Source organism: Notamacropus eugenii, chromosome 5, assembly GCF_028372415.1.
Source record: "Notamacropus eugenii isolate mMacEug1 chromosome 5, mMacEug1.pri_v2, whole genome shotgun sequence".
In the NCBI taxonomy this organism is placed as follows: domain Eukaryota; kingdom Metazoa; phylum Chordata; class Mammalia; order Diprotodontia; family Macropodidae; genus Notamacropus; species Notamacropus eugenii.
This window is the reverse complement of record NC_092876.1, coordinates 63,763,415-63,787,404: the sequence shown is the minus strand read 5'-3', so window position 1 is coordinate 63,787,404 and position 23,990 is coordinate 63,763,415. Positions and strand designations below refer to the sequence as shown.

At 45.2% G+C, this 23,990-nt stretch overlaps 1 protein-coding gene across 6 annotated transcripts; it reads left to right on the top strand.

Moving 5' to 3' along the window:
- The first annotated feature begins 10,829 nt into the window (after positions 1-10,829).
- On the top strand, positions 10,830-23,487 carry ZNF436 (zinc finger protein 436). Of its 6 annotated transcripts, none has more exons than XM_072609258.1 (4): positions 10,830-11,084; positions 15,144-15,227; positions 16,686-16,812; positions 18,990-23,487. In XM_072609258.1, the coding sequence occupies exons 1-4, from the start codon at positions 11,001-11,003 to the stop codon at positions 20,237-20,239; spliced, it is 1,545 nt and encodes a 514-aa protein (XP_072465359.1). In that variant the 5' UTR covers positions 10,830-11,000; the 3' UTR covers positions 20,240-23,487. The 6 variants fall into 6 exon arrangements, with proteins under 6 accessions (XP_072465359.1, XP_072465365.1, XP_072465362.1 ...); XM_072609261.1 differs by lacking the exon at positions 10,830-11,084 and adding an exon at positions 11,135-11,157; XM_072609259.1 differs by lacking the exon at positions 10,830-11,084 and adding an exon at positions 14,339-14,422.
- The last annotated feature ends 503 nt before the right edge of the window (positions 23,488-23,990 follow it).

Genomic DNA, 23,990 nt, shown 5'->3' with positions numbered 1-23,990 from the left:
TTCCCTATAATATCTACCCATTGCCCTATGAAGCCAAGCATAAGCCGTTCATTCCCATTTCCCCAAGTCATCGTTTCAAACAGTCAAGGACAGCTACCAATCAATCATTTATTAAGTGCCTACTATGTGCCAAGCACTGTGTTAAGTGGCAAGGATACAAAAATTCTGAGGATACAAAAAGAGGCAAAAAAGATGGTCTGGCTTCAAGGAGTTTACAATCTATCATGGCTCCCCCTAGGTCTTCCAGCCAGCTCCAAAATGGCAGGGTCTGATGGCCTTTTACTCCCTTGGTTACTCTCCTCTGGTTGCTCCACAATCTACCTAAAATTCAGTGCCCAGAACTGAGCCCAGTATGCTAGCTGTGAACTTTTGTTTATGTGTGTATCCTTCAGAGCCACAAAACAGTACCTCAAACATACCAGGGCTCTGTCAACACTTCTTTGAAGAATGAATGAATGAACAAATGCATCTTTGTTGAACTCTTTGAACCCTAACATATCTTGAATTAACACTAATTTTAGGGGCTGTAGCAACAATTTTTAAGAAATTCAATCTTTTTTAAAGTAAATTTATTTTTATCTACTTTTAAGAAAAACCACTTGTGGTTTTGTTGTGAGGCAACAGGCTATAGCTAACCTGCTCCTTCCTTTTTCTCCCTACTGTAGGTTAAATTTTCCCCTTCATCTTCCTCCCCATCCTCAGGATAAGACATACTCTCTCTGGATTTGGCAGTGGGAGAGGGAGGTTTTCTTTAGTATCAGAGCTGACCCAGATCAAGTGAAGAATCTTATGAAAACTGTCCTACCCCCAAGTTTTTGTTCAAGGAGGCCTCATTGTGGCACCAAACTGACTCTTGGTTCTTAAAAGTTATGCCAGCAGAGGGGAGCAAACTGGTCGATCCTACTGAACTGGAAAGGCTCTAGGTGTGAACCTGGTGAAGGATTCTGGATCCAGCAACTGAGGTCTGGCCTAGGTTAAAGCCTCATCACTAGGTTGAATACTGGGAAGGAATTTTTTAACCCCTAAGGCAAAGATTTTTAACTTGTCTGGGGGCTGTCGACTTTTTTTAGTCTACATAACTATATTTCATTCTCATTGGTTTCCTCTGTAATCCTGTACATCTTTATTTTGTGCATTTAACAACTTCAGTCTGAACAGGGATCCACAGGCTTCACCGGACTTCCCAAGGGGTCCATGACACACAAAACAGGTTAAGAAGCTCACCTCTCTCCCATAATGCAATGCATGGAGGTGGGGAAAAGTAAGGGGAGAAGGTAAGATCTGACAAAGAGGAATGTCCACAGTAATGAAATCAAGACCATTAAAATATTATACTAGATATGTACAGAGCTTTAGACAAAGCTAGAGGATAGAAAAGAAATGAGAAATGTCTACCTGATGGGAGAACCTCTGTTACAGGCCATCCCTGATGCAGACTGATCTGGGACTTCAGGTTTGTAATTAGAAGACACTAGAAGACCCTGTCTAACAAAGTTTTTAAAAAGTGACTGACTTAGCCCTAGCAAGGAAAAGATACTCAGCAAGGATATAGTATTGATTCCATTGAGGGATGCAGCTCACTGTCTCTGCTTTGGTCGCGCTGATGTTCTGGTCATGTCCATGGGAGAGTACTCCTACCTCTTTGTGAGCTCGCTTTTGTACTTAGACTATCAGTAATCTAGGCCAACTGCTGGAGTAGTTAAAGTACAAGTTAGTCCCCTGGGTCAGTTAAGTGTCAAGGAAAATTTTAATATCCTTTAAGGGAAAACTAGCCTAGCCCAGAGAGTGGATAGTGTTTACACTACATTTTCACTACCCATCTTTCAAAGCTCATCTCAAAAGCCACTGCCTCCAGGAAGCCTTTCTTGATCTTACTAGTTAGAAATGAGCTCTATCTCCTCCAACTCCAATAGTCTTTACTTTGTGCCTTTCTTATACATTTATTATGTTGCATTCTGGTTACATTTACATATTTTTTCAAACTTAGAAGTGGTCTTCCTCTGACATCCTTTTGATACCAAGAGGCATCAATAAGTGTTACTGTCTCTCAGTTTTCCAAGGCTATACCATTGGGACCTTATTAATCAGTCAGTCAATAAGCAATTATTAAACACACTGTACACCAGGCATTATGCTAATCACTGAGAATACAAAGACAAAAAAATTACCTTCCCTTAAAGAGCTTATATTCTAATGTCAAAAACAACATGTAAATAACTAGGGCCATCAGACTATGAATTCCTCAGGAAGGTTTTGGGAGGAAGGAAATGAGTTCTGTTTTGGACATGCTGAGTTTCTTGGAGAGGCAGTTGGCCTTATAAAATTGTAGCTCAGAAGAGACGCTAGGATTGGGTCTAGATTTGGGAATGATCTGTATAGAGATAATGGAACCCAGGAGAGCTGATGACATCACCAAGTGAGAGAGTATAAAATGGAAGAGAGGAGGGCCCAGGATAGTGGCTCTGGGGAAACCCAACTGAGACTGATGAAAACACAGCAAAAAAGATTGAGGATAGGTCAGGAGAGAGCAGTATCACAACAATCCAGACAGGAGACAGTGACCAGGAAAAGGTGATCAACAACATCAAAGATTGCAGAAAGACCAGAAGGATGAGGGATGAGAAACAGCCATTGGGTTTGGTGACAGAGAGATCCCTGGTAACAATTGAATGATGAGGTTGGAAGCCAGGATGCAGAGTGTTTAGAAAGGAGTGAGAGAAAAAGAAGAGGGAGCATCAAGTAGAGAAGACTCCCCTAAGGAGTTGAGCCATGAGGGAGGACAGCTCTAGAATGTTCACTGGTGGGGATGGCAGGATGAAGGGAGGGCTTTCAAAGGATGGCTTCCCTTTCACACACCCTTTATTCCAGCCAATCTGGTCTATTCTCTGTTCTTCACACATGACATCCTATCTCCCAGCCTGATACGTTTGAACACACACTTTCCTGAATGCCTGAACTCACTCCTCTCTCACCCCAGGACTTCCCAGCTTCCTCCAGTGCTCAGGCTTGATTCATATCACCTCCTACTTGGAGCCTTTCCTGATCCTCCCAATTGCAAGTACTCTCTGGAATTACTTTGAATATATTATGTATTTTCTTATATGTGTATACCATTTTGTTGTTCCTAATAGAATGTAATCCCCTTGAGGCAAGGGCCATTTCATTTTTTTTTTGATACCTGTATCTTCAGTGTTTTGCACTATGCCTTGTACCCAGCAAGTATTTAATAAAACATTTGCTGAATGAATATATAGTATGTTTGCTTCAATAGCCCATGTATTAAATGAATGTATGTATGAACAAATTAATGGAGTACAGACTCTGGCAGGTTCTCATTAAAGGATGCAGGAAGTTATTCACAAGAAACTCAATGACCATAGAACTAAAATGTTTTTAGCCGCAGCAATTTATGAAGAAAGTCTACTAGGGCGGAGAGGTGGGAGGGAGTAATAATAGCTAGCATTCACGTAGCACTTTAAACTTTGCAAAACACTTTTCAAATATTGTTTCGCTTGATCTTCACCATCACCCTAGGAGGCAGGTGCTATTATTATCCCCATTTTATAGATGAAGAGACTGAGACAGACAGAGTGGTAAATGACCTGCCCAGTGTCAGAGGCTGGATTTGAATTCAGGGCTTTCTAATCCTTGGCCTGATGATCTTTATAAAGTACTTTAATGTTTGTCAAGTGCTTTCATTTGATCCTTAAAACAACTTGGATACTACAGGTATTATTGTTCCCATTTTATAGATGGGGAAATTGAGGCCTTGTGAATGACAATAATATGACTTTCCATGGTCATATAGCTATTAATTAATCGATCAAAAAGCATTTATGAAGCACCTGCTATATGCCAGGTACTGGATTAGGCCCTAGAAATACAAAGACAAAAATGAAGCAGTCTTGTGTCATCAAGGGGCTCGATCAGAGGGAAATGACAAGTCCATGGGGTAGGTGGAAACTAGACCCAGGTGTTCTTGACTCTATGTTCAATCCAACATTCTTGTCACTGTTACCACACTGTAAGCACAGGGTGAAACTTGGGTCCTTGAAATATTGATGTCTTCAGAGGCTGGGGCAGGCAGGGGAAGGGGGGAGAATGTTTCTTCCCTCCACCATCACCCCCTCCACATACCCCTCAGTTGGTGGAGTCATGGGATGTAGTCTCGCAGGAAGAGGCTTTAACATGTTAGCAAGATGTTTCATGCTGTCATCTTTTTATGAAGTGCAAATACTTGGCTGATTGTATCAAGAATGATCGAATGCACAAATTAGGCATGGCCCTGGGGGCTTTAAGCAGCTAAGATCTAGTCAAATTGTAGCAGTTCCAGAGTGAGAGATATTTAAAACTGGGAATTGCTATGGGAGGAGAACCCCAGGGAGGGGAGGTGATGGAAGGAGCTTCTGTCTCCTCTTCCTTCCAATTTAACCATGTAGCTCTGAAGGGGAATTATTAGGCCATCAGGGCACACTAGATCTCGCAGGGGAGCAGAAATACATATTCTAGACAGATATGGATACAGACACACAGATACTCAAGGGTGATTAAACAGCTGCAAGGAGACTGATCCCTGGCAGCAGAGTAGAGAGCTGGACTGTGGGAGGGGGAAGGCAGACTTGTGAAAACCAGCTGAACAATTCGTAAAGCAAAGATACATCTACCAGGAAGAGTTGTGTGAGGACTCTGAAGAGAGAAAGGACTTCTAGGCCTCGCAGTCCCAGAAGCTGCAAGTTACCTTTGCCACAAATGTGCTTCACTCTTCCCACAGGTGTATTTGTGGAGGGACTGTGCCCCAGGTGCACAGGGGAGATTTTTTTTAACTACTGTTGTTAATTTGTCAGCTTACAAAATGCCTTTACCAAGAGCTAAATATTGTTTTCTGACTTATTGTTAATGAAAAGTACCCCAGCAGGGGTCTGTGAGTTATAGTGTTAGTAGTGTGGATCCACAAGGTTACCCATAGACTCCAAGAGTAGTCACCTTTCCTGGGAACCCAATAACCCAATTCAAAGATGCAAGTATAGGTTGAAGGAGTAGCCTCCAGCAGTACTACAGAAGTATGTGGGTGTTGCAAGTACTTCAACTGGCACTATTGTTCATTCATTGGTGTCTAACTCTATGCTTTCTTGGCAAGATACTGGAGTAGTTTGCTATTTCCTTCTCCTGTACGTTTCCATTTTACAGATGAGGAGTTGAGGCAAATAAGGGTCAAGTGACATGTCCAGGGTCACACAACTGTAAGTGTCTGAGGCTGGATTTAAACTCAGATCTTTCTGACTCCAGGCCTGGTGCATTATCCACTATACCACCTAGTTGCTCAGCTGGTACTTGCAAATTCCTTGAGGGTGAGGACAAAGGGGGTGAAGCCAATATGGTGGAATAAAAGAAGGGACTCACCTGAAATATCCCAAATTCCCCTCTAAACGACTATAAATTAATACCTCAAATCAAATTCTGGAGCAGCAGAATCAACAAAATGATGGGGTAAAGCAATTTTCCAGTCCAAGACAACTTAGACAGCTGGTAGGAAAGGTCTGTCTCACCAGGGTGAGAGTGGCACACGGGACTCATCCTGGTAAGCCAGTAGCAGGCCTTGGAGGTGACTGAATCAGCATCAGTGACTCTCAACCCACAGATAGTAAAGGAGGGTGAAAAACTGGTCAGAAGGAGATTACAGGGGACCCTTTGTTGGCAGTGGGAATGGAACTCTATTGTACTGTTACAGGTTTCAGTCCCAGGTGAGAAGGAGCACTAGCACAAGCAGGGACCCTGGCCACAGTTCTAGAGTGCAGAAGATGATGAAGAAGGGTTATGTAAAATGAGCAAGCATGTTTGGGGTACTGACCTACATCCTTAAAGGGAGCTCCCTCATTGATGGTCACAGATCCTTTGGAGTGGTAGAGGCAGACAGATAGGAAGGGAAAAGGAGTCATCCCCATTTAGTAGACAAATAAACAGAGTCAAGGAGGGGAAAGAAGATTAATTCCTTTTCTAGGAGGCATCTCTAGGGAATCATTGAATGCGAGATGGTACCTGTTCTGCCTCCTTTGAACAGCTTGATCTGCTGTTTGGTTCTTTTCTGCCTTAGAGGGATATAGGCTAGGTTCTGAAGTCTTTTTCCTTTCCCTAGGACAGGTGCTCAGGGAGGTCTAGAACTTCTGGTGTGAGGGCTGGCTGAACCCTTTTCAGGACTGCTCATCCACTGTTAGTGTCTACTTATCCAACTGTCACTTATGACTCCAAGAAGCTGGACCATGTGCATTAGCTACACTCTGGTAAAAACCATCTCAACAGATAGGCTAAACCAATTTGAGGGTGACCAACAGGCCTTAAACCTGTCCATGAGTTAGGCAGTATCTACCCCAAGGATGTGAAGACTTCTCCCCGCAGAATAGGTGGAGAAGAACAATTTGTGCCAGTGGCCAGAAAGGTGGCTGAAGCAGGTGCCATGGAGACTTAGAGTTGGACATCGAAGACGCCAATCCACTGCATCAGGTCCCTTCTTGCTCCAACATTCTACATTCCCAAGTCTCTCCCAGCTCCAACATTCTATGTTCTAAGGTCTATTCCATTTCCAAGAATCTATTTCCAAAGGTTCCTTTAGAACCTTTGTATGTCTTAAGAGCCCTTTCAGACTTAACATTTCATGTTGAATGAATGGATGAAAAAACACATTGATTCAGTGTTTTCTATGTGCTAAGCCCTTGAGAATACAAATAGAAAAGCATGACAACTTTGAACTCCAGGAGCTCCCATTCTAATGGGGGACACCACAGGTATGGAAAGTTTGAGCTCCAAGGCAGATGGAAGGATCCCACAACACTCAGCTTTAATGTTATTTCTACTGATAAAATCACCTCCATCCTTGATGTTGAATCATTTGAGGGGGCCAAAGACTTCTTTTCAGGGCCTTCCATCACTGTGGCTGCAGCATCCCCAGGAGCAGCGCCAAGCTGCATATCCATTGGCATTATTTCCCCCGATGCGGGCTGAAGGCTCTGAACTGGAAGCACTGATGTTCCCAAGGCTCTTAGGTACAAAGTCTTGGGCTGTCTTCACTGGGGTCTAAGGAGACATGGTGGTTAAGGAGAGTGTGTTGACAACTTGCCTGGCACATGCTGCCTCCTGTCTCTCCCTTAGGGTGCCCTGCTGCTTCAGCTAGGCTGGCTTGCCTACCCTATGTATGCAGCTGTTGGGACTGACTGTCCCCTTCTCTATAAGAATTACTTCCCCACATGATGACAGTGAAGGCAGTGATCAGTCTGTGGGTAACACCTGCTCATCAGCCCTAACATTTCATGTTCTAACATTCTATGTTTGAAGGTCCTTTCCCAGGCTAAATCCCACTCAACAAATTTTTTTTCTAGAGTTTCTAAAATTTTCTCTTTTTTGCCTGAACCGCAGCAATATTTATTATTTCCATTTTAGATAAAATGCTTAAGACTCAACTTTAATGAGCGCTTAACACATGAAACAATAACCCCATTCCTTGTTATGCTCTTTGAGGAGGTAAAGACTCCTAGGAGTTTTGTAGGATTGCTGAATGGATAAAAAAAAAAATTTTAAATAGAAATTACAAACTTCCTAAAATTCTCTCAAATTTCTAAAACTGTTATCTGTTGGTTTTATATTACTTTCATCTCTGAAAACACTCCTCTTACCTCTCCTATCCAGCAAGTCTCATGTAACCAAGAAATAAAAAGAAAGAGAAGAAAACATTCAACAAAGTTAACCAACGCATTCATGAACTGAACTTGAATATAAATATGGGACTCCATCTGCACAGTTCCCCATCACTGTAGTGAAGGGAAGGAGGCGCCCTTTCTCATCTCATCTACGGGATCAAACTTCGTCATAAGAAACACACAGTTCAACATGTTTTGAGCAACTCCTATGTATAAACATTTATATGACATCAGGCATTTATGTGTCAGTCTCAACCGCCAACCTCAGGAAACATACAAATAAGTCATAACCATGGACAACAACACAAAGTCTATGACAGATGCATTGGATAGTTACACGTACAAAAAAACTGCTTGTAAAGTCGGAGAGGCAAAAACCTTAAGACAGTGGAGAGGATAGATCATAAATTTAGAACTGGGAAAGACCCTAAGAGGTCATCCAGTGGAACTCCCTCATTTTATAAGTGAGGAAGGCTCAGAGAAATTAGCCCAGAGGGGTCATCGAAGACTTCCTGATGGAAGTGGTTTTGGAAATTGGCTTTAAGAGATGGGTAGGAATTCTACAGGCAAAAGGAGAAGGGGGAGGGAGCACATTCCAGGCATAGGGAATGTGAATGGGTGGGCACATGGCACCTTCTGTGGGGAGAAATATGAGATGACTGGAAAGGTGGGGGTGACACCAGATTTTAAAGGGCTTTGGATGTTAGGCAAAGGAATCTGAACTTTACCCCAGAGGCAACAGAAAGCTGTTGGAGATTTTAAAAGAAGACTGATAAAAAATGGAAAAAACAAAAAGATTATACTGACAGGGTTCAGTCAGTTAAGTGCCTACTATGTGCTGGAGAGACAAAGAAAGGAAAAAGGCAATCTGTGATCTCTCAAGGAGCTCACTGTCTGATAGGGGACACAACATGCCAACATGCCAAGCTAGGGACAGGATACACTGGAGGTAATCAACAGGAGGAAGGCATTAGAAATAAGAGCGATGGAGAAAGATTTTTTGTAGAAGGGGGAATTTATTTGGGCCTTGAAAGAAGGCAGAGAAGCCAGGAGGAGGAGTTGAAGAGGGGAGAGCTTTCCAGATACTGAGTGCAGGGATTGAAAATATCCAGTGGGGAGATGGTGAGTCTTGTTGGAGGAACAAGGAGGCCAGTGTTACTGGATTGTAAAGTGTGTGGGGGTGTAAGGTGTGAGAGGACTGGAAAGGTGGGGGAGGGGGGGAGAAGAGGATACAAGGCTTAGAAGGGCTTTGAAAGCCAAACGGGATTTTACATATGATTCTGAAGGTGACGGGGAGCTCCTGGAGTTTACTGAGTAGGGGAGTGACAGCATGGGACCTTCCCTTAAGGAAAATCACTTTGACATCTGAATGGTGGCTGGATTGAAATGGGGAGAGACAGCAGGTTATTGCAGTAATCAAGGCATATGAGGTGACCAGGATCTACACTAGAGTGGTGGAAAGAAGGTAGCTGATTCCAGAGATGGTGCAAAGGTTGCAGACTTTGACAACAGCTTGGAGGAGGGTGATGGTGAGAGCGAGGAGTCCAGGATGACCTCTAGATTGCAAACCTGGGTGACTGAGAGAAGGATAATTGTGCCCTCAACAGTTGCAGGGAAATAAGGAAGAGGGGAGGCCTTGGGGGGAAAAATAATAAGTTCGATTTCAGATATGTTGAGTTTAAGATGTCTAAGGGATATCCAGTTCAATACGTCCACTAGGCAGCTGAGGCTGTGTATCCGAAGGTCGGCAGGGAAGTTAGAGGTGGATAAGGAGGTATGAAGGCAGTATAAGGACAACGAGGGATAAAGCAAGACAAGTAGGTGAGGCCCTCCAATAATCCAGGCTTTGAAGGTCTGTGCTAAAATGGTGACAATGGGAATAAGGAGAGAGGAATACATCCTCACAGATATTAGATATTCTGACATTTTATGTTCTAAGGCTCCTCTCCACTCGGAGATTCCGTGTTCTTAGGTTGCTTCTGGCTCTGACATTGATAACAGCTGACATTTGTGAATCAAGGTTAAGATTTATAAAGTAGGTTATAAATATGCTTTCATTTGATCGTTACAAAAACCTAGCAGGGAAGGCTCATTCCACAGGTGAGGAAAATAAGGCTCAGTGTCTTGCCTATGAAGGTCATGAAATTAAATGCCAGAGATGGACTTTAAGCCCAGATTTCTACTGCCTTTATGTCCTTTGGGTTTTCTATAGTACCTTCCTCTATTTTGTGATTTATATTTTAAGGTACCTTCCAATCGGAATATTCTATGTCCTAACTTCCCCTTTAACTGCTAGGGTTATATGTATTGTAAAGTCTCTCCCCCTCTCTGGGCCTCAGTTTCTTTGAATGCAAATTGAGGGGTTTGGATTAGAGGGCCTGGAACACCAAATTTCAGAGCTTAAAACAAAGACTGCTAGATAGAGCACAGAATGTTAATGCTAGGAGGGTGTTGTTAGAGCACAGATGGGGAAGGGACCTTACAACTAAAAATAACCGTTAGCTTTAAGGTTTGCCAATGCTTTACATATGAGATCTCATTCAATAATCCTGTGACGAAGGTGGTATTATGATCCTCATTTTACAGATGAGGAAACTGAGGCGAAGAGGTTTAGTGATTGGCTCAGGATCTTATAGTTAGTAATCATCTAAAGTTGGATTTGAACTCAGGTCTTCCTGACTCCAAGCCTGGTGTGCTATCCACTGCACCACCTAAGCATATGGCTTGGCAGGAAGCATCTAGACTTGGTCAGCAAATCTGCGACTTAACTTCATTACTGTTACCAACCAGTTGTGTGACCTAGAGAAAATCTTTGGCTTTGTTTCTTCCTTTATAAAATTAAGAGACTGGACTAGGTGATCTCTAAGGGCACCCATAAATAATTAGACCCTGAGAATAGGACACTAATACCAGCCTGGCCCCAGGGCAATTTCAGAAAAAATTAAGTCACCCAATTGATCAGAGTGTCTGCAAACAAAAGAAAAATCTTTTTTTCCCAGCTCGGAGACATCCCCTGTACAGTTAGAAACAATAGACATCCGGGCACCTAGCCAAGGCTCCGGAGATATTTATAACATGGAGAGGGTGGGAGTCCCTAATAAGCTGGTGTGTTTTTTCCCACCTCTTCCCTCTTTCCCACCCTGGCTAGAGTCCTGAGCCGTTCCCCATTCAGGAGGCCGGGCTGACTTGTCTTGGGGCCTGGCTCCTCCTCAGCAGCGCAGAGGGAAGGCCTTGTTGGAGCCCCTGGTCAGGGGAAGGACAGCTGTGAGCCAAGGTGGAATTCCTGGGCGGCTCCCCTTTCCCTTCTAGCTGATGCAATCTCTGGGTTCTGTCTGGCTTGGAAGCTGCAATCTGGTGGACCGAGTTGCTCAAGGACTCTGCCCCTGGGCCAAAGAGGTAAGTGGCCTGTTCTCAGTCCGAGTTCCTGGCCTTTAAATGGACTCTTCAGAAGCCTGCGGCAGTTGCAAAGGTGCTGATGGGTGACAGCCCCCTAGACCTCTGCTCCGGGGCTCGCTTCTGACATCCTGATTCTCTCCTCCCCTCTCCCGCATCCCCTACCCCGCCCCCCCCCCAGGTCAGATCTGTTCTGGCCCTCTGCCTTAAAAGGGCTTAGCCTCCCTCTTCCTTGTTCCCTTCCCACATTCTTCTGATCTCCTTTTCTGTATGATCCTTCCCTAGCTCTCCCCACTTCCCCACACTGCCCATTTTCCATAGGACTCTTTCTCACCTCCTACCCCTCTGCAGAACTCGGCCCTGCCTTGGCCCTTTATTCCCATTCCTCTTTCTCTGTAGGACTCTCCCTGCCCACCCACTCCACACTCCTCTCTGTGGATCTTTATTTATTGCCCATCCTCCCAATCTTTCTCCCGCTCTGTGGGTGGGATCCTCCTCTCCTCAATCTATGGGATTGTCCCCACAACTTTTATCTATAGCCCACCCCTGCGGGTCTCTCTCTCCCCTTTCCCCACCACCTCCATTCTTTCTTCCCACGCCTCTGTAGGATTTTTCTCTTTCCCCTTTCAAAGACTCTTCCACTCAAGAACTTAGAGATCTGTTCTGGGGGTAGTGAGGAAATGCTCCATGGAAGAAGTGGGATCTGTGAAGCTTTGAAGGGAAGGGAGGAACTTGGGGGGAGATTAGACAGGGGAGTTGGAGAGGCCCTGGGAAGTAGCATGAAGCAAATTGGAAGGGGGCAGCCTGAGAAAGGGGATCATTCAGGATGGCAGAAAATTTAAAGGGAAAAGGCAGAAGATAAGGCTTGAAAGGTAGGCTGGAGCAAGATTGGGAAATTATCTTGAGTGCCACCCAGGAACATATATAAATACATGTTATTCTTTGGTAAGTAATGAGATGCTGAAAGTTTGTCAGTAAAGGAGTGACATCATTGAAAGATTACTTGCAAATGAAGTGTTTGTGTTGGAGATGGAAGAGATTGAAGATGGGAGACCAATCTGGAGACCTAATAGTTTACTGGAGAAGGGCTGAGGAGCTGGAGAAGAAAGCAGAGGTCAGATGCAGGAAACTAGAGTAGAAAGGACGTTATTTGGCAACTGTTTGAGTGTGTGGGGCAAAGGAGGGGGAGTAATCAAAGATGCTGAAAAAGTGATAATCGTGGGCAACTGGAGGGACACTGGTCAGCAATACAGACAGGTTAAGTGGAAGAGCAGGCTTGTAGAGGAACATGCAAAACAAAATATAGAGCCAAGGGACGTCAGAAGTCATCCAGTGGAATTCCCTCATTGTATAGATTAAAAAACTGAGACCCAGAGAGATGGAGTGAGCAGCCAGATGTAGACCAACTGAATCCAGTTCAGTTTTAACACGTGTTTAGGGTTGAAGGTGCAGGAGAGAACTAACTCTCTGTCTCTTTTTCTCTTTCCCCATCTGTCTCTCTTTCCCCATGTCTATCTCGATCTTTTGTCTCTCTCTTTCTCTGTCTCTCCATCTCTGTCTCTCTTCCTCTCTCTCTCTCTCCATCTCTCCCTCCGTCTCTCTCCATCTCTGTCTCTCTCCATCTGTCTCTCTCTTTCTCTCCATCTCTGTCTCTCTCCCTATCTCTCTGTCTCTCTCCATTTCTCCCTCCATCTGTCTCTCTCCCTCCGTCTCTCTCCATCTCTGTCTCTCTGTCTCTCCATCTCTGTCTCTTTCCCTATCTTTGTCTCTCTCCATCTCTGTCTCTCTGTCTATCCCTCTCTATCTCTCTCCCCATCTCTTTCTCCGTCTGTCTCTCTCCATCTGTTTCTCCATCTCTGTCTCTGTGTCCCTTTGTCCATCTCTGTCTCTCTGTCTCTGCCTCTCTCCATCTCTCCCTCCATCTCCCTCTCTCCCTATCTCTGTCTCTCTGTCTGTCTCTCTCCATCTGTCTCTCTCCCTATCTGTCTCTCTCCATCTCTGTTTGTGTCTCTGTCTCTCCATCTGTCTCTCTCCCTATCTCTGTCTCCCTCCATCTCTGTCTCTGTCTCTCTCCTTACCTCTATCTCCATCTTTGTCTCTCTCTGTCTCTCCATCTCTGTCTCTCTCTGTCTCTCCATCTCAGTCTCTCTCCATCTCTGTCTCTCTCCATCATTGTCTCTCCATCTCTGTCTCCCTCCATCTCTGTCTCTCTCTGTCTCTCTTCATCTCTTCCTCCATCTGTCTCTCTCCCTATCTCTGTCTCTCTCCATCTGTCTCTCTCCATCTCTCCCTCCGTCTCTCTCCCTCCCTCTGTCTCTCTCCATCTTTGTCTCTCCATCTCTGTCTCCCTCCATCTCTTCCTCCATCTGTCTCTCTCCCTATCTGTCTCTCTCTCCATCTCTGTCTCTCCCTATCTCTGTTTCCCTCTATCTCTGTCTCTCTCCATTTCTCCCTCCGTCTTTCTCCCTACCTGTCTCTCTCCATCTCTGCCTCTCTGTCTCTGTCTCTCTCCATCTCTGTCTCTCCATCTCTGTCTCCCTCCATCTCTGTCTCTCTCCATCTCTTCCTCCATTTGTCTCTCTCCCTATCTCTGTCTCTGTCTGTCTCTGTCTCTCTCCATCTCTGTCTCTCCCTGTCTCTGTTTCCCTCTATCTCTGTCTCTCTCCATTTCTCCCTCTGTCTCTCTCCCTACCTCTGTCTCTCTCCATCTTTGTCTCTCCATCTCTGTCTCTCTCTGTCTCTCTCCATCTCTGTCTCTCCGTCTCTGTCTCTCCTTCTCTGTCTCTCTCTGTCTCTCTCCATCTCTCCCTCCATCTCTCTCCCTACCTCTGTCTCTCTCCATCTTTGTCTCTCCATCTCTGTCTCTCTGTCTCTGTCTCCCTCCCTCCATCTCTGTCTCTCTCCATCTCTTCCTCCATCTGTCTCTCTCCCCATCTCTGTCTCTCTCTGTCTCACCATCTCTGTCTCTTTCTGTGCATCTCTCTCCCCTTCCCCCTCCTCGGCTGCGTTGAAGGTTTAGGGTTTAACCGAGGTTTGAGGCCTTCTAGGGAGGAAAGGTTAGCTATTGTTGTTTCTGCAGCGCCGCCCCTCAGGGGACCCCCACGCCCCGAGGCCTCACCCTTCCTGCAGGGCTCCACCCCTCCAGCTGGCTCTCCCCGGGGCCTCGCCCCGCCCCCAGCATTTACTCTCCGTTGAAAGGAAGCTAGGGGGTGGGCTTGATGTGAAGTGGGGCCTACTGGGAAGTGGAGTTGGAGGAGAGGGGAGCGTGGGGGCTGCCGGGATCTGTAGTACGTGGGCGGAGCTTCCAGCCCCAGCGAGTGGCCTCCGGCTTGGCGGAGCGGGTGAGTGGGCGTTGGCCCGGGTAGCTGTGCCTTTCTCCTGCCGTCCCTTCTCCGGGCCGCTGCCTGGGAACCTGGGACTGGCTTGGGTAAGGCAGGGTGCCCGCCGTCGTGCTACAGGCACATGTTCTGGGGCAGCTAGGCCTGGGCAGAACCTGAGGAAAGTCTCGGCACAGTGGGGCGTCTAGAAGCTGAAACAGCTCAGGCCAGAAGCCATCCAGCTAGAACCTGTCTTAGCAGCGCTTGGCCTCCAGTCGGCCTTGCCTTACCCCCCCGAACTACCTTTCCCATCAGGTCCGGGGGCTCGGCGCAGGCGCAGGTTTCCTCATGCCTCACTGCCCCGAGGGGGATGGGAAAAGCCTTTGATCCGGGATATGATTGGTTGAGGTTTCCTGCGTCTCGGGCTATGGTTGGCTAGATTTGGGAGACGGAAAGTGTCGAGCCCTGGGGGACGGCGGCCGAGCTGGGGCGCTGGGAGTAGCCGGGGCGGGGACTGCCCCAAGACTGTCCTAGTCCGGGGCCCAGAGGGAGCCGGAGCCTCCTCCGCCTCGGAGGACTTGTTTCTGGTGCGTGTCCCAGGGCGCCCAGGGGCGGGGCCGGCTGCGCTGGCTCTGTAGAGGCGGGGATGTTTGGGCGCTGCCCCCGCCCCGCCCGCTCGCGCTACCCTAGGGAGTGGGCAGGGCCTGGTTTTCCGTAGCTCCCAGCTGTCTCCTTGTCTCCTCAGCGCTGCCAGTGTCTGCGTGCCCGGAACAGGACCGGAGCCCGAGCCGCCGCCATGGCGGCCACCCTCCTCATGGCCGGCTCCCAGGTGAGCTGCGGGCGAGCGGCCCCGAGCCTGGCGAGGTGCAGCGTCCGGGGGAGGGCCTGAGAACGAGGGATGTCGGGGCGGGGGTGGGGGGGTGTTTGGAACCCAGGACGTCAGAGCTGGGAGGGCCCTTAGAACCCAGGATGTCAGAGCTGGGAGGGCCCTTAGAACCCAGGATGCCAGAGCTGGGAGGGCCCTTAGAACCCAGGATGCCAGAGCTGGGAGGGCCCTTAGAACCCAGGATGCCAGAGCTGGGAGGGCCCTTAGAACCCAGGATGCCAGAGCTGGGAGGGCCCTTAGAACCCAGGATGCCAGAGCTGGGAGGGCCCTTAGAACCCAGGATGCCAGAGCTGGGAGGGCCCTTAGAACCCAGGATGCCAGAGCTGGGAGGGCCCTTAGAACACAGGATGTCAGAGCTGGGAGGGCCCTTAGAACACAGAATTTCAGAGCTGGGAGGGCCCTTAGAACACAGGATGTGAGAGCTGGGAGGGCCCTTAGAACACAGAATATCAGAGCTAGGAGGGCCCTTAGAACCCAGAATGCCAGAGCTGGGAGGGCCCTTAAAACCCAGAATGCCAGAGCTGGGAGGGCCCTTAGAACCCAGGATGTCAGAGCTGGGAGGGCCCTTAGAACCCAGGATGTCAGAACTGGGAGGGCCCTTAGAACCCAGAATGTCAGAGCTGGGAGGGTCCTTAGAACCCAGGATGTCAGGGCTGGGAGGGCCCTTAGAACCCAGGATGTCAGAGCTGGGAGGGCCCTTAAAACACAGCATGTGAGAGCTGGGAGATCATTAGAACTCAGGATGTCAGAACTGAGAAGGCCCTCAGAACAAAGAATGTCAGGACTGAGGGACAGAATGTCAGAGCTCTGTGGGATCTTAGAATGGGAAATGTAAGAGCAGGAAGGGATAGGTCTGAAATGACCTTTAGAACACAGACTTACAGCTTGGAGGGACTTTTGGACATAGAATGTCCTTATGTTCTGGAAGGGTCCCTTTGGGCCACAGAATATCAGGGCTAGACAAAGACATTTGATTTAGCTTTATTTTACAGATGAGGAAACTGTAGATCCAGGGTGGGAAAGTGACATGCTGGTACTCTATAAGTAAGTTAGTGACTCAGCTCAAGCTAAAACCTATGTCTTCTGCCTCCCCACATCGTGGCTTTCTGTCCCATGGCAGGCTGCTGCATTTTCTACTCTGATTTTTGTACCATTCTGTCCATCAAGGGCATTCATTACCTGGTAATCTTCAGGACTTTGGTTACCACTGGTATCAGTCTGTGGATGATGATGAAATTTCTCCACAGATTATTTCCATCGTCACTTCTGTCTTTCCTGTTGGCTTTTGGCTATACTGTACACATGTCCTATCTGCTCTAGATATCAGTTATTTTCTACACATTCTATGATAGTATTGTCCTTCAGGTAGCAGGTAACAGTGGAATCTTTCCTTCATTTCAGGGGCCTATGACATTTGAAGATATGGCTATGTATCTCACTAGGGAAGAATGGAGGCCTCTGGACCCAACACAAAGGGACCTTTACCGGGATGTTATGCAGGAGAATTATGGAAATGTAGTCTCCTTAGGTGAGAATTCTGACTTGGTTCTATTTCCAGGTTTGTAGCCATAGAACTTTTGACTGAAAGGGACTCTCGAGCTTACCTTTTCTACCCTCTCATTATCATGAGGTGAGGATACAGCCTTAGAGAGAAGTGCCCCACATCAGGTGGGGCACAGCTGGGGCTCTCCCTAGGTTCTCTGACCTCTGAGTTCATTGTCCTGGCTCCCTCACTGATTCTGACCCTGTCTCCACTCTCAGAACTTGGTAAGTTGTATGACCTGTGAAGTACTCACTTGGATTTTGGCTCCTGTGGACTCACAAATCTTTGAGAATGAGAATGTCCAGCTTCACGTTATTCCATGAGAAGGAACTGCTTCTATAGATTCCAAAGTGCTCAGTTTTTTGTGCCATCTGTCACAAGGTTCTTTTACAGATCAAAGACCAACTACAATCCCAATAGTCTGAATGAATATAATACTTTAAAGTTTTCAGAATGTTTTCTTTCCTCACATCCTTGTGAGGTTTATTGTGCAAGTGAGCTAGTCCCTGTTTTACACATGTGGATACTAAGAGTCCAAGGAAAGGTGATTTACCCAACATCTCACAACTGGTAAATCTCAGCACCAAAACATGAAACTCCGTTTTCTGACCCCAAATCACAGGCTCTTTCTATAACAGTAGAAAGCCGAAGAATTTATTTTACGTAGTGGCAAGCCCCAATATACATACTCTAGTGAACAGTGCCTCTCTTTTTTTTAATACTAGAAGGTAAATGTCTTTTTCTGTAAGGAAGTCTGTGATTAGAACCGTATCACTAGATAGCATTCACTTTCTCCTTGTTGCTGCTCCAAGGATTCAGAAAGACCCCAGCATACGTCGTATCTAGAGCATCTCCAGGCTTGAAGATTTATAGAATATTATTTATAGAAATCTTTTGTGGGAACTAGGGGGTTGAGGGGGAAGGATAGGAAAGATTCTTCAGTGGAATCTTGGACTAAACTACCTGAGAAAGAGGAAATGTGTAATATGACACTCACTGGGCCATTTGTTTCACAACAGGATTTCTACTTATGGAAAGTGCCCTTTTTGCTGTAGATACTTAGGTTATGGTCTTTTGATAGTCACTTGTTCCATGAATCTCTCCCTCATAAAATCATTCATAATTAAATGTAAACAGACTCATCAATTCTTAGTTATGTAAAGAACTTTAGAGATCATTGGTCTACTCTTTTTACAGATGAGGATATTGAGGCCCAGAGAGGGCCTGTAACCTCAGTTTGCTTGAGGTTACAGAGAGTCACAGAGCCTTGACTAAAATATAGATTTTTCTAGCTCCCTGGTTCATCACTCCCTTCACTATACTTTGTCCTTTTCCAGTGATAATAGTTGACATAGAGTGTTTAGATTTGCAAAGTACTCTGTGTATATTAGCTCTATGAGGAAAATAGAAATATTTCTCCCATTTTTTAAATGCATAAACTGAGGCTCAGTGAGGTGGTAACTTCTCTAGGATCACACAGATTAATGGATGTCAGACATTTGCCTTAAAACCAACCACTGCCAGCAGTCCCAGTACATCTTTCATGAGATCACATAGCTTTTGTGAAGACTCTATAGGAGAAAGTGTGGAGGGATGTAACAGTGGAGATCCTTGGCCAGTTTTAGGAGCTGATCAGATGGTTGGTGTGAGAACAAGGAAAAAACCTGGTGAAGTCAGTGAGAAAAATCTTTGAGAAAGGTTACCAGTCTCTCCAGACTCTAGAAGAGTCTTGGGATAGGGCCTATGTATTTGGTATAATCTTTGTGGCTGTTTGGTAGTGAATAGGCCAATGTTTTGAGAGGTACCATACTTTTTTCCATGTGGTTTCCCTGCCCTCATCTCCTTTTCATAAACTTATTTTAAAAAAATAAACTGAGAAGGGACAGATAAACTTTGATACCCACTTTCCATGGCCTTAGGATTCACTTGTAAGAGAAGTTAACTGACATCAAAAGAATCTACTTCCTCCCCTGCATGGCTAGTTCAACATGTAATTGATCTTTAATAAATATTCACTGATTGTGCCATGAGAATGTTCTAATATGTAAAACATTAACCATTATGTTTTGAATTCTAAGAATCTTAACTTTGTTTTTCTTTAACTGTTTCTTTCCTTCCTAGCATGGGGACTGTATGATATCTACATTTGCCTTTTATTTCAGATTTTGATATCAGAAGTGAGAATGAGGCGAATCCAAAGGTGATATCTGAAGACATAGAATTTGGGGATATATCAGGAAGGCCTATTGAGAGTGCTCACCAGAATCCTGTGTGTGAAGAAGGCTTTGAAAGTGGGGACAAATCAGAAGGCCAGTGGGGAGATTTAACTGGGGATGAGTGGGTAAACTATCCTCTTCAACAAGTTACAGATCTCCTTGTCCACAAAGAAGTCCATGGAGATATAAGATTCCACATATGCTCTCAGTGTGGAAAGGCTTTCAATCAAATCTCAGACCTGAATAGACATCAGAGAACTCATACTGGAGAGAGACCCTATAAATGTTATGACTGTGGAAAGAGCTTTAGCCGAAGCTCCCATCTCATTCAGCATCAGAGAACACACACTGGGGAGAAACCGTATGATTGCAGTGAATGTGGGAAAAGCTTCGGTCGAAGTTCACACCTCATTCAGCACCAGACAATTCATACTGGAGAGAAACCCCATAAATGTAATGAATGTGGCAAAAGTTTTTGTCGTGTCTCACACCTTATTCAGCACCAGAGGACCCATAGTGGAGAGAAGCCTTATGAATGTGAGGAGTGTGGGAAAAGCTTCAGCCGCAGCTCTCACTTGGCTCAGCACCAGAGGACACATACTGGTGAGAAGCCCTATGAATGTAATGAATGTGGGAGAAGCTTCAGTGAAAGATCAGATCTCATCAAGCACTACAGAGTCCACACAGGAGAAAGGCCCTACAAATGTGATGAATGTGGAAAAAACTTTAGTCAGAATTCGGATCTCATTCGCCATCGGAGAGCCCATACAGGAGAGAAACCATATAGATGTAATGAATGTGGGGAAAATTTCAGCCGGATCTCCCACTTGGTTCAACACCAGAGAACCCATACTGGTGAAAAGCCCTATGAGTGCAATGAGTGTGGAAAGAGCTTTAGCAGGAGTTCCCATCTCATTACACATCAGAAAATTCACACTGGAGAGAAACCCTATGAATGTAATGAATGTTGGAGAAGCTTTGGTGAGAGATCAGATCTTATTAAACACCAGAGAACCCACACTGGAGAAAAGCCCTATGAATGTGTGGAATGTGGAAAAGGTTTTACCCAGAGCTCAAACCTTATCACACATCAGCGAGTTCATACTGGAGAGAAACCATATGAATGCACCGAATGTGACAAAAGTTTCAGTCGAAGTTCAGCTCTTATTAAACATAAGAGAGTTCATACAGACTGAGTCCCTTACTTGTGATTACATGGGAATAATTTTGGCAAAGAAGAGAGAATTTTAAATTAGTGAGCTCCCTTTGAATCAAGCTCCTTTCACTATAATGAATTTTCTAGTTATGAGTCATAACTTAAATTTCTAAGAAGATGAAGTCATTTGGAGGTCAGTTCTAAGTCTCTGGAATCTTGAGTTCTTCTTCCTTAGAAATAACAAATCATAATCCTTTTTAATTCAACATTAATGAATTGCTCAGTTAAAAGTATGAACTAAGATCTGCAGTCCAAGGAAGAAATACTGGCCACCATGGCTGTTTGGACCAGGGCCTGCAGTGACAACATTCTAGCAGCTCTTTTTCTTTCTCCCCCAGCCCACACTTGTTCCCCAGGAAAGTGTGGGATTGTAATAGGTGGTGAGCTGCCTTAGAAGAAGGCAATCTGGAACTCTTCCCTGAATAACAATGCCTATACAAGCCTTGTTAATTCACCACATACATCTTATCCTACCAAGGGCTTTGTTCTTGAGTTGCCTGTCAGAGTTTTTCTTCTGCTTTCCTGAGAGCAAGACTGCACAATGGACCCAGTCATGACAGCTTTTATCCTTCTTGTTTTCATTTCTATTTATTCATTGTAATATGTTTAGCTTTTGTTAAAACACTTTCAAGGAACAAAAAGATCAAAAGGGAAAGTGAGCAGTGGGGTTTGGGAAAGATCATCTCTTTCCTGCTTCCAGTGAGTGACTCTGGCAAGATTTGCTTGGTGTTATTGTTAATCAGAATTTATTAATTATCTTTTGGGATGGCTGTAGGGTGTAGTTGTGGGGGCACCATCTTCAAGGAAGACACGGCAGTGGAATGTAACCACAGTCACAATGAGAGGTGAAAATGGACCTTTGAGGAAAGGAATGAAGGTGGCTGCCTTCTCCTGTGAAGTGCTGGTGTTTTGTGCTCCACCTCCTCCACCCTTTAAGATTCCCGACTGTTGATTGATCTGAGGAGTAAGGAGCCTGGATTCCAAGTGTCCTCAGTACTAATTAGGATTTGATAAGGGATAGTCTTCTAGGCATACTATCAACCTCATATGTGCTTATGGTACTACAAGACACTTGAGACTGTCAGGATTACACAATGTCATCATGGTTTGAAAATGAGCATGCTTTCATGTGATGGAAGTATGAATTTAACTCACAGGGGTAAGAAATGGATTTTTAAAAAACACTGGTACCCTGGGACTCACTCTCATGTAAGAGGCTAGCATATACTTATTTGTGTAGCTGGATTGTTGGGGGGATGACTACCTGAACAGATTGTTACAGTACTGTAATTGAAAACAGAACCAGGAAGCTGGACACAGTTCTGGTAGAGAAGGAGGGATAAATCAGGGCAAGTCTTTTTATGTGTTACTGTCTTTTCAATGAAAATACACATGGATAGAAGAATTCCAGAACAGATAGTTTGAGTTCACCCTCTCTTAGGGTAAGACTTAAGAGCCATTCCTAAATCTCAGGCATGGCACTGGGGGAGAGGTAGGAACTGGGTAAAGGAGAAATTTGGATTCTTCCCAGGAATCCCCCTAACTTTTTATGTTGTTTTGTATCGTGACCGTCGTACTGTTTAAAAAAAATCTTTTTTTTGTTCTATCTATTTGGAGTATTCTAGGGGCAAGTAAGCCCTTTGGGAATGGAATGCCCAACTAAATCATGATGACTTTGAGCTTTATGGGCCTGGGGATTCTATTGCTTTCGATGAAACTTGACCTCCAGACCAAACCACAAGGACTACAGCCACACACACAACACGTTTCTTTAGGTTGCCTAGCTTCATTAAGTATAAGTTCCTAAAGGTCAGCAATCACATTTGATGTTTTTTTCAAGAAACACCTAGACTGTTTGGAGTGCCACTCAAGTATTTTAATTACTCTGGGAGATCTCTGTTCCAACACTAAAGTCTAATAAGTTTTGTTCCATATCAGTGTTCTTGATAATTGTAATAAAAGTCAAGAGTTCTACCTCCCTGAGATCATTTTGGGGGTGGCCAGAATCTCCACTTCTCCATCTTTCCCTTCTGCTGCTGCTGCTGTGCCGGCTTTTTGCTGGAGGTAAGGGGCTTGGAAGGCTCCAGTCATTGCTCCATAATTTGTGCACACCTGCTGGTGAAATTTTGGTTTTGGGGGGAGGGGTAGGGCCAGGAATGAAGAGGACAGGCCACTCAAACTCTGTCCCCTACCACCACCTCCCTCTGCCAGGTGCTGCTCCCACTGTTGTCATCGTGTGCTTTCTTGAGTAGAAGTTTTGCATTAAAATTCTTCTGTGGCTGCTTCTGCATGCTCTGTGTCCCCAAGCTCCTGACTGCCTCTGCCCACACTCTGAACACTTTGTGCCTGTTTTCTCTAGTTGTGGAGAATGAGTGAGCCAGTAAGTAGGGCAGTTTTTGCTTTTAAGGTATTGGTAAAAAGTTATCCTAGTGTTTATCTACATTTGTATTATTCTAACAATATAATGGAAAATATACTTTTTAAATGCAGAAGATGTTGAAAATCATTTTAATAACTCAGCCCTGGTTAGTATTATCTGCTTCAGGTATATTAAAGCTCAGCATGAACACATCCAGGTGTTAGGAACTTAAAAGATTAGAGCTGGAAGGGACCTTAGAGGCTGTGTGGTCCAGATCCCTCATTCAACATATGAGGAAACTGAGGACTAAGTAGGTGAAGTGATTTGCCCAAGCTCACCCAGCCAGTAAGTAGCAGATCCAGGAACTGGAGTAAGGACCTTTGATGCCAGATCTGGTGCTCTTAGTAATACACTGCTCTTCCATAGGTGCAATAGGAACCCCAGTTTTGTGGAAATTCCAGAAATTCCAGAGAATAGTGTCTTTGGATGAATTGTTTTTTAAACTTTGAAAACTCTATTGCCTTTTCTCAGGCAGCTGCAAAACCTGGTAAGATTCTGTGAAAGCTGTGCTGGTGGCAAAATCAACTGGAAGAATTGGGTAGAAGTGATTCACCATGGTGGGGTGGGGGATGATCACATTTTGAAAAAGAAAGATGTTACTACTTGAGGAAGAAGCCTTGGAGTACCAGCCTCCAACACTACAATCCAGGACCCCTGAGCACTAAGACTGAGATGGTTCATGCAAGCAGGAAGGGCACTGTGCACCTCCGGAGATATGCAGGCAGAAGGTAATGCCCATTCCCAGCTGTGCAACACCAGGGGCCTGACATTTTCGAAGTATTTTTAAAAATTAAAGTTGTCATATGAAACTTCTTGTTCTCTTGCTTTTTGGGGGGAGTAGGGGTTGGGAAAGAAATGGTATGTTCAACTCCCAGGGTGAAGGTTGACAGTGTGGTGCTTTGCAAAAGACCTAAGGAACACAGAACCTATCAACACAAGAGCCTTCCATTTAGAGCTGCAGAAAATGAGACCTAAGGTCACGTTGTGTCAAGGTTTAAATGTGATTCAAACCCAGGCCTTTGGACTCCACATACAGAAAACCAGAGAGCTAGTCATTTCACCAAAATATATTTTATAATATTCACTTCTATTTCTAAGTAGTATCCCCATTTTACAAATAGGAAAAGAGACTGATTTGCCAATGGGCTACGCTAGTGATCCCAACACATCAGATTAAGGCATTTGATTTCCTGGCCTCATACTCCATTAATGCATTAAAGTTGGACCCCTACTCTTTTCTCTAGAATCCAAAGGCTTTGATTCTAGTGAGGAGAAAGTGGAGAGCGCCTGGAGGAGAGAGGGTAGCTAAGAA

Coding starts and splice junctions, on each gene's coding strand:
- ZNF436 (XM_072609258.1), top strand. CDS start 11,001: ATGCAATCTCTGGGTTCTGTCTGGCTTGGAAGCTGCAATCTGGTGGAC. Junction 15,228..16,685: donor TCCTCATGGCCGGCTCCCAG/GTGAGCTGCGGG, acceptor CCTTCATTTCAG/GGGCCTATGACATTTGAAGA. Junction 16,813..18,989: donor TGGAAATGTAGTCTCCTTAG/GTGAGAATTCTG, acceptor CTTTTATTTCAG/ATTTTGATATCAGAAGTGAG.